General features: G+C 52.7%; 1 protein-coding gene across 1 annotated transcript; it reads left to right on the top strand.

Moving 5' to 3' along the window:
* The first annotated feature begins 5,963 nt into the window (after positions 1-5,963).
* On the top strand, positions 5,964-9,472 carry LOC120655165 (receptor-like protein kinase HSL1). Its single transcript, XM_039932904.1, has one exon. It carries the CDS (start codon positions 6,095-6,097, stop codon positions 9,158-9,160), a length of 3,066 nt encoding a protein of 1,021 aa, XP_039788838.1. The 5' UTR covers positions 5,964-6,094; the 3' UTR covers positions 9,161-9,472.
* The last annotated feature ends 1,148 nt before the right edge of the window (positions 9,473-10,620 follow it).

Genomic DNA, 10,620 nt, shown 5'->3' with positions numbered 1-10,620 from the left:
TATCCGACGCAACACCCGTCGGACTAATTGTCGCCGGTTTTGACCAATATCAAATCATGTCAATCTCTATCCGAGGCGTTACTCCGACGCTCTCTGTGACTCCTCGTCGGTTTATCCGACGCGTTCGAAAATTCGCGGGCCCAATCTGTCAGGTTCACTTATCCAACCCATCGGCCCCGCTGCTTAGTCTTATCCCTTTCCTCTCTTCACCTGTACACTACCGCCGCCTCCACCATCCTCGCGCCACCACCGCGTCCTAGCCGCGCCACCACCGCATCCACGCCGCTCCGTCGCCGCTCAGCCGCGCCGCCGCACCACCCTCGCGCCGCCGCATCTCCACCACACCGCCGCTCTGCCGATCGCCGCCGCGCCTGAACCCTAACCCTAGCACCACCCTCACCGCCGCCGGTCTGCGCAGCCCTCACCGCCGCCCTGCGCCGCCTCTGCAGACCTGCGCACAGCCCAAAGCATTGAGACCAAGCCATATCGACCACACTCTTCCACTCCGAGGTCTGACCTCAAGGTGCTTGATAAATTGCCTGAAAAAGGCAAAAATCTATCGTTTCCGAGTTTGTCTCTTCGAGAACTACTGTGGTATGACTCTTGCTGAATCTAGGATGTGTAGTTCTAGCAATAATCTATCTATCACACATTTTTTTTGCTCACTAGAACTCACTTGCATATGTTCTTCTTTTTTCACATACACTTCACGCTAGTTGCACATGTGCTGGTAATCTCTTTCACACTTAGAGCACATCTTTACCATGCTCAGGAGTACACTTTCACGTGTTTTACATCTTGTATCACTCCTAGCACACTCTCACTTGCACGAGTTCATTGCACATTATATGAAGCAAGGTTCATCCACTAGAATCCATGATTAGGCTCATATCGATCCTTTGCTTTGCTTAGGTCTTTCTTACCTCTAGCATATGATCCAGTACTTGTTATATAGCCTTGTCTTATTCTATTATCTTCCACCGTTCTCTTTGAAATAGATGGCAGGTGATAGAAAGGGCAAGGCCAAGGTTGACGAGCAGCCTAAGAAGAAGAAGCGGACTCGTGAGGAGCGAGATTGGGAGCGAGCACACGCAGCCGTAGCTACTGCAGACCGCCCTCAGAGGCCGTTCCAGATCCGTGAGTCCCGGGTAGCTATTCAGGGGGAGTCGGAGCCAGATGCAGAGGCACCGCCAGGCACTCCGACTTTGCTCCATTCTACGCGTACCCAGGCCGCAGCTCATACCCCACCTTATCATGGTGGTCCTCGCGTCCGTGGTGGACGCCCTCTGAGGCCTGGAGGCCGTACTCAGACACAGTCAGACACTGCTGCTCAGATAGATGATCAGCCATAGAGTGAGCCAGAGGATCAGTCTGGGGACATGTTAGTGTTTCTGACTGATGTTCGTGAGTTCACAGTGGCTAGAGTGAGGAAGATGAGCAGACTTGGTTTCCCAAGCAGAGGGACAGGGACGCAGACCCATTCTTTCACACACTCCTCCAGGAGTCTTTCTACTTCGGGTACTTACAGCTCGGGATTCTGATGAGCGAGCACAGGATGTAGCACTGGGGAGCACTACGAGTAGCAGCCAGGGGTGTACCCATTCAGCCTTGCTTTGACAGATTCCCCGGTTTACCAGAGCTTCTCACTGAGAGGCGTCAGTACATCCAGGAGTGGGTCCGTGTGTTCTACGCCACCCTGTTCGTTGGAGAGGACAGAAAGTACATCATGTTCATGTTCAACAAGAAGATGTACCGGCTGAACAGACAGAGCTTGGTGAGGTATCTAGGTGTGACACTTTCAGATGAGCCTTATTCCCTTCACTTTCACACCTACGGTGACGCAGACCCACCATGTCGCTCGAAGGAGACGATGTTCCCCTCTGACGAGGATGTGAGTTTCCTGTTCCAACTGCCGTTCCTCCCAGGCACTCCCAGAGTTCCTAGCCGCTCACTCCAGTGGCCTACGTGACTCACTTTGCTCTGAAGAGGAGCTTGCTGTTTAGGATTGGCTATAGTGAGGGGATCACAGCCCTTCAGCAGTGGTTACTGATCTACATCCTCGGAGGCATGCCGTTTGATATCGTTGATTTCTTTATTTGTGAGATAGAGGATGTGATCATGGAGGAGCTGACGTCGAGCAGGAGACAGCCGTACGCTCACTGGATCAGTTGGATCCTCGCTCAGCTTGATCAGGGTGCCATGATGCATGATCTGGAGATCTCGACCACGTCGTTCAAGGATTACTCTCCTACTTCTCCTAGCAACGGTCGCCGGGGTGCTCGAGGTTAGCGCAGAGCCGAGCAGAGACTCAAAGAGCGCGCTTAGGCAGAGGCAGCAGCCGCCGAGGACCCTTTCACAGCCGCCGATGCTTCACTTGCAGCTGCAGAGGCCTTGTTACCTCAGTTCCTTGCCACAAACTCTGAGGACTCCGAGGACTACACTCCTACTATTCCTGTCCGACGAGCAGCACACGACGACGAGGCTGGTACGTCAGGGGCAGGAGCACCTTGTCACGACCTTAGGCCCCCGACACCGCCTCCAATGATAGTGGCTCTGGTTGTAGTGCCAGACACGCTTGCTCAGATTCTTCAGACACTTATAGATTAGCAGCGTAGGTTTGCCGAGCAGCAGGACCGACAGGCAGAGACTCAGGCTCAGATCTTGGCTGAGCAGGCTTGACAGCAGGAGGCTCAGACACTTATGTTCCAGGAGATGAGGCAGCACCAGGAGGCAGTCAGACTTCAGCTTTTCCAGCAGCCACAGATGCTTCAGTACTACTCAGGCTATTTCGGAGCACTTTACAGTCACGTCAAACTGGTCCCACCTCCTCCAGCTCCTCTCCCTTCGTCGGACCCAGCAGCTCCAACGGGTCCCGCTGCCAGCCTGCCCCAGACACCCTTGGCGTCATTCCCGATGTCGTCACTTCTTCACCCAGGGGTGTTTGGCTACTCTCAGCAGACGCCGATGACACCGGATCAGCGGAGGCAGTTTCTTGAGCAGCAGCGACAGTTTCAGGACTTTCAGTAGATCAGCACTGCTTAGTCTCGTCCTCTTGCTCCAGTCATCTCGACTCTACCGGTTGAGGCTCTCCAATTCGACAGCACGTCACCTCCACCACTTCGACCCTCACCAGTTCGTGCCTCGGTGGACTCCACGCTACTCACGTCGCTTGTGGCTTCAGTCGCTCCTCAGATGGAGTCCACAGTCATCACGACGGAGGCAGCCATCTCTACAGCTCCGACCACTTCTGCTGCCCCGTCACCTTCTCCGACTGAGCGCGCTTCTTCCACTTTTTCGGACGACGATGACGACGACGATGTCGGCCGCTACATCGCCGCTCCGAGTACGACTCTTCTGACTCAGTCTTCTTTGCCCCAGAACTAGTTTGCTCCAGCCTTTCTTTTTGGTGCTTTGTCGCCAAAGGGGGAGATAGATGGGGGGTTCAGGGGGTTTGTGGCGTGTTTTGGCTTTTCATGGATCTTGATGTATCAGACATGTCATTTGGCTTTTGTGTATGACTCTGTGTTGACATGGCTGTACATGTGGCTTTCGTTTCAGTTATTTGTTTGCGCTTTAAATTCCTTATTTGCTATCTCTATCTTTGTGTTGTCACCATCCAAAAAGGGAGAGATTGAAAGCATCTAGGCCCGTGGATGCTAAACGGTAAGTTTCAGTGATTAGTGACAACGTTTGTGACTAACGTGTGTTTTGAAGAAATTATTGTTATTCCGTTAAAGTCGCAAATGAAAGGAGACCCCTCAAAATCAACTCTCAATGACACGGACTCAAATTGTCAAGGCTAAGGACCTTTCTAGGCTCAAGTGTCACAAGGAGATGAAGGACACTTGATTTAGTATATGTTTTATAGTTTTTAATTCGTGACCATACTATAAAAAGGGGTTCGAAGTTAGTAGCTTGATCATTCAAAGAGTTGGCCTTAGATTTCATGCACACTTGCTCAAGATCAACTCAAGACCTGCAAAGAAACTCAGAAAAACACTTGGAAGCAGAAAGAATCGATGTTCAAACCAACTCCAAGTCAATAAACAGAAACATGAAGTTTTCAATGAGGTCGGATAATCTGTATACACAGGGTCGGATAAACACAGCAAAGCAGCCGGTTTATCCGACGCCTTGAAATGCCAGGTCGGATTTTGAGTAGTAGCATTACTTAGAGAGCATGTTTTTCGGGGACTGAAAAATGCATATGGGGTCGGATTATCCGACGCTAAGGATTTGAGGGTCGGATTGATGCTCGGATGATGTACCAGAGAGCATGTTTTCAGGATGGGTTTTCTCTCTTCAGGACCGGATGATCCGACGTGGGCTTCTCTAAGCATCGGACAAATTGACAGGAGTATTGATCAAGTGCCGTTATTTGGAATTCAAATTGTCAGTGGCACCGGATGATCTGACGCCTTGATCCAATATGCATTGGACTAAATACTTGGATGGATGACATCAGCACTGGTTTAAATCTTAACGGCTAAAATGGAAAATGCAGCGGGGTCGGATGATCCGACGCCCTATCTAGGATTGGGTCGGTTTATCCGACGTAACCAACTTTTTCCAGAAAGTTGGTAACGGCCACTAGGTGATCCCTAGCCTATTTAAGGGGTACCTCGGGTCTCTTCACTGTCTTTTGAACCCTTGAACACCTGAGGCCACCTATGAGCTGAGAAGAGACATCCAAACACTTGAGATCAACAAATTCATCAAGAATTCAATTCTTGGAAGAGTGCAAGTGTGCTAGAGCTTTAGGGCCGACTTAGTGATGGTCAAGTGAAGGCTTAGAGCTTGTTACTCTTGGTGTTTGACGGCACCTAGACGGTCTTGGTGATCGGAGGCTCTTGGTGAGCTCTTGGAGTTTGTGGGAGCCCCAAGAAGAAGAAGTTGTACACGATTTGAAGCCCGCCGTTTCGGATATGGAGAATGGGTATTCTTAGTGGATACTTGCTCTTCGTGATGCAAGGGAGCTTAACCCTTTGTGGGTGCTCCAATGTGGATTAGGGGGGAGCGTCAACTCCTCAATATCACGGAAAAAAAATCCGGTTGTCCCTTGTCTATTTTCTTTTGCATTAAAACAATTTACTTAAGTCATTTCAGTTACTTGATATTTGCTTGCTTGTTTGAGACTAGGATTTGCTCTTGGTAGTTTGTTTTATTTGGGCTAGCCTTTGCATGTTAGTTTGATCCTTCTAGGAAAATGGTTTTGTTAGTGTGCTTACCTACTTAGTTCATCATATTAGTGTGCTATAAATCTTAAGTCTTTGAACTATAGCCTTGGGCAACACTAGAGGTAGGTTAAGGACGGTTAGAAATTGAAAAAATCATAATTCATCTTCTTTTTTGGACCACGATCCTTTCAAAATATTTAAATTTCTCACAGCCCGTTTCAACAGTTACCCCTTGGCTGCGAGCTGCGGATGCTGACACGGGAATAACACGAGCACAGATGCCTGATGCACCCTTTCTTATCTGAACCTGATGGAGACGCTAGATTAAACCTGGTTTTCCGCCGGCCGGTGCTCTGTCTCACGAAAATCACGCCGGAGGACTCGGTGGCGCTCGTCTTCCAGTGCATATATACCCTGCTGGCTGCTTTCTGCCGGAAAGAGGCGACATCTGTGTACAGCACACCAAGAAAAATGGGTTGGAACAGAACCCAAAACGTTTGGAGATCATGCCGTGATCACTGTTCTGTTCTCGTGTCCAGCATCTGGCTTGCAAAAAGGAAAGCGAAAAATTTTCAGTGACAGCCCCTGCATCATACTGCCAGTCTACTATACTAGTCTTCAGCGAATGACGATCCACACTTACCTAGAACTGATGATCTTTGTCCCAGATCGGATCCAAAGCAGAAACTTGCTAGTGGCCTGATCACAATTCTTGAATCACAGAACCTTCCACCAATTAGTGGTGACTGTTCATCTTAAAGACTTGACTCATAAGTCGTTAGTCCTTGTCTCATTCAGTGAGCCCTGAGTGCCCCACTGGCCACATCTTTTCTCTATAAGAATCCAGATGCTGAGCTACTTCACCACATCCGAGTCACAAACAAACACACACACACACACACCTAACAGCGACACAAATGGCTCACTCCTATCTCCTGCTCCTCTTCTTCCTGCTAGTGTTCCTCGCCTCCACCTCCAGCTCGCGATCCATGGCGCAGGCCACCGATCAAGAAACACTCCTAACAATCAACAAAGACTGGGGCAGCCCATCGGCACTCAGCTCGTGGAATCCCCAGAACGCTTCTTCCTACTGCAGTTGGGCAGGGGTCAGCTGCAACAAGAATGGCCAAGTGACCAAGCTATCCTTCCCCAATCTGAACATAATCAATCCGATCCCAGCTTCCATTTGCACCCTCAAGAACCTGTTGTACCTAGACCTTTCCTACAACAATCTCACCGACCAGTTCCCGACGGCGCTCTATGGCTGCTCGGCTCTCAGCTTCCTCGACCTGTCCAACAATCACTTCTCCGGCGCCCTCCCGGCTGACATCGACAAATTGTCGTCGGAGATGGAGCACCTCAACCTGTCGTGCAATGGCTTCACCGGCAGTGTGCCATCGGCGATTGCCGCATTCCCCAAGCTCAAGTCCCTTGTTCTTGACACGAACAGTTTCAACGGGACTTACCCGAGCTCGGCCATCGCAGAGCTCAGCGAGCTCGAGACGCTAACTCTTGCACATAACCCCTTCGCGCCAGGCCCTATCCCTGACGAGTTCGCCAGCTTGAAGAAGCTGAAGACGCTCTGGATGTCAGAGATGAACCTGACTGGCGGCCTCCCCGACGAGCTCTCGCCGCTCACTGAGCTGACGACGTTGGCTCTGTACAACAACAAGCTTCACGGTGAAATCCCGTCGTGGGTTTGGAAGTTCCCCAAGCTCGAGCACCTGTACCTTTATGCGAACAGCTTCACCGGTGGGATTGGGCCAGAGTTCACCGCCTTCAGCTTGCAGCAGCTCGACCTGTCGGCGAACTGGCTCACTGGACCGATACCGGAGGCCATCGGCGAGATGAAGAACCTGACATTGCTCAACTTGTTCTACAACAACCTCACCGGGCCGATTCCGGCGAGCATCGGGCTGCTCCCGAACCTCGTAGACATCCGGCTGTTCAACAACAGGCTCTCCGGCCCCCTCCCGCCGGAGCTCGGGAAGCACTCGCCGCTCGGCAACCTTGAAGTCAGCGACAACTACCTCAACGGCACGGTCCCGGACACCCTCTGCCTCAACAAGAAGCTCTACGACATCGTGCTGTTCAACAATGAGTTCTCCGGCGAGCTCCCGGCGGCCCTGGGGGCGTGCGACACGCTGGACAACATCATGCTGCAGAACAACGACTTCTCCGGCGAGTTCCCGGAGGAGGTGTGGTCGGCGTTCCCCAAGCTGACCACCGTGAAGATACAGAACAACGGCTTCACCGGCACTCTGCCCAGCGTGATATCGTCCAACATCACACGGATCGAGATGGGGAACAATCGGTTCTCTGGCGCCCTGCCGTCCTCGGCACCGGGGCTGAACAACTTCATGGCGGAGAACAACCGGTTCTCCGGTGCGCTGCCGGCAAACATGTCGGGGTTCGCCAACCTCACCGATCTGAACCTCGCAGGGAACCAGATTTCTGGCTCGATTCCACCTTCCATCCGATCATTGGGAAGGCTGAATTACCTGAACCTCAGCAGCAATCTGATCTCCGGTGGGATCCCGGCGGAGATCGGTCTGCTGCCGGTGCTCACCTTTCTTGATCTGTCCAACAACGAGCTCGCCGGCGAAATACCGGAGGAGCTGAACAGCCTCGTCCTCCATCTCAGCAGCCTCAATCTCTCTTCCAACCAACTCACCGGCAAGGTCCCCGAGTCGCTGCAGAGCCCGGCATTCGATGAGGCGTTCCTCGGGAACCAAGGCCTCTGCGCCACGGTGAACCTGAACCTGAAGATTCCGGCGTGCCTCGGCCACAACCAGATGTCAACCGGCCTGATCATCCTGTTCTCGGTGGTCGCCGGCGTCATCCTCATGGGCGCCGTCGGGTGCTTCATCATCCGGCGGAAGACGCGCCGGCGCGACCTGACGACGTGGAAGGTGACGCCGTTCCGCAAGGTGGGCTTCACCGAGAGCGACATACTCAGCAAGCTCCGCGAGGAGAACGTGATCGGCAGCGGCGGCTCCGGCAAGGTGTACCGCGTCCACCTCGGCGGCGCGGTGGTGGCCGTGAAGAAGCTGTGGAGCAGGGGTAAGGCGGAGGAGAAGCTGGACAAGGAGTTCGACTCGGAGGTGAGGATCCTGGGCGACATCCGGCACAACAACATCGTCAGCCTCCTCTGCTACATCTCCAGCGAGGACACCAAGCTGCTGGTGTACGAGTACATGGAGAACGGCAGCCTCGACCGGTGGCTGCACCCGCGGGACCCGGCCGGCGCCGGCGCCGCGGCGTCGCTGGACTGGCCGACGCGGCTGGCCATCGCCATCGACGCGGCGAGGGGCCTGAGCTACATGCACCACGAGTCTGCGCAGCCCATCATGCACCGGGACGTCAAGTCCAGCAACATCCTGCTCGACCCGGACTTCCGCGCAAAGATCGCCGACTTCGGGCTCGCCCGGATCCTGGTCAGGTCCGGCGAGCCGGAGTCCGTGTCCGCCGTCGGCGGCACCTTCGGCTACATGGCTCCAGAGTGTGGGCGCGGCGTGAAGGTGAACGAGAAGGTGGACGTGTACAGCTTCGGCGTGGTGCTGCTGGAGCTGGCGACGGGGCGGGTGGCGAACGACGACGGCGCCGAGTGCTGTCTGGTGGAGTGGGCGTGGCGGCGGTACAAGGCCGGGGGCGCTCTGCACGACGTCGTGGACGGGGGCATCCGGGACCGGGCCGTGCACGCCAGGGACGCGGTGGCCGTGTTCCTGCTCGGGGTGATGTGCACCGGGGATGACGCGCCGTCCCGGCCGTCCATGAAGCAGGTGCTGCAGCAGCTCCTCCAGTACGACCGCACGGCCAGCGTCGCCGGCGCGTGCCGGGACGGCGGCGACGACGTCTCACGGGCAGAGCTCCCCAAGGGGAGGAAGAAGGGCGACCAAGGTGCCAGGAGAGCGCTGGACAGCGGCGGCGAGTTCTGGGATGGTGACGAGGAGAGCGGCGGCTTCGTGGCGCATCCCGTTTAACATTAAGGCGCCGGCGGCCACACGCGACAGGGAAGGACCTATGCATCGGTTGTCAGCAAGCGAGACATCCATTTTTGATCGGACGCTTGTAGGGGTGCAAAGGTGCGCCTAAAGATATTCACCGCCTCTCTTTAGTTTAAAAAATTGTACTAATTTTTGAAAATAGAAACTCATTTTGAGAAACTAGTACAATTTTTTGAACTAAAGAAGGGCAATGGATACCTTAAAGGACACCCATTTGCACCTCTAGTTCTTCACTTTCTTTAAAGTCAAACAAGTACCACACAAATTGTGTGGCAAGATCTTGCCTAATCCTTACTTAAGCCAAGGAATTTAAATATTTCAACGCACAAGAATATGAGATCACGCGTCAGGTTGCGAATGTTCCGCTGTGATTGCGGTTAACCCACCTCCGCTCGCGCGTTTTGCAAGAGCTTCCATATCTGACTCAAGGTAGATAGATTGTTTGTAATTTATTTGTGTGAGATCGGGAGATGGTAAGGTATTTTATCTTACTATTGTTACTAATTGTAGGCTAAACCTTTACTAATTGTAGGCTAAACCTCCACATGAAGTCGCCTACAATTCTAAGTGGACACTCTACCAAAATAGAGAAATTCTCACAAAAATCAGAAACATCCACCATCAATCCAACAAATCTGATTATAATAATTATTGGATATGTTATTTTTTCTAATAAATTACCCACTTCTGACATTATGAAAATAGACTAAAATAACACCCAAACATGTATTACCTACCTCTGCCTATTTGATCCTCTTTTTCACGGTATGCATCCGTGCTCCACCGAATTGACTCGGGCAAAATGTCTAGCCAACGTGCGCCTGCAGATTCCCTGCATGCAGCATGGTCTTCTGATCAAACTAACTCGTACACGGTACACACGCACATGACACGCTAACTTGGTTGGACACACCTTGACACAAACAACAAGATCAAGTCCAACAGGGGGCGCGTCGTGCCGGCCTTGTCGCGAGAGGATGGCATGGACGGCGAGGAAGTGAGTATGTTCCACGAGGCGCTGAACGAGCAGACAATCGGGGAGTTAGCCGCGGTCATGACTCACGAGCCGGGCGAGGAGTGACGGCGGCTGCCACGAGAAAGCTAGAAAGGCGAGGTCGTAGGCGCTGAAGAGGGCCCTGAGCATGATTCGAGAGGACGCTGAGTGAGACGATGGCCAACACAGAACTGTAGAAGAAGAAGCAGGGGGTCGGATCGGCAAGCCTCTCGTGAGTTGTGACTCATTTCGTCTCTCTTTGGCAGTAGAATGGATCTTCTTGTACGACTGTACAATGGTTAGCGTCTGCATACACATGCAAAAGTGATAAACAAGAGGAATATCCTTATTCGCAGTTCAGACATAATGTTTGTGTCTTCCCTTTTCTGGGAAGCCTTGGTACTCTGTTCTGAGAAGACTTAATAGCAGCCGACAAACTGAC

The sequence above is a fragment of the Panicum virgatum genome, chromosome 1N, assembly GCF_016808335.1.
Source record: "Panicum virgatum strain AP13 chromosome 1N, P.virgatum_v5, whole genome shotgun sequence".
NCBI classification, from domain to species: domain Eukaryota; kingdom Viridiplantae; phylum Streptophyta; class Magnoliopsida; order Poales; family Poaceae; genus Panicum; species Panicum virgatum.
This window is presented reverse-complemented; position numbering and strand designations above follow the sequence as displayed.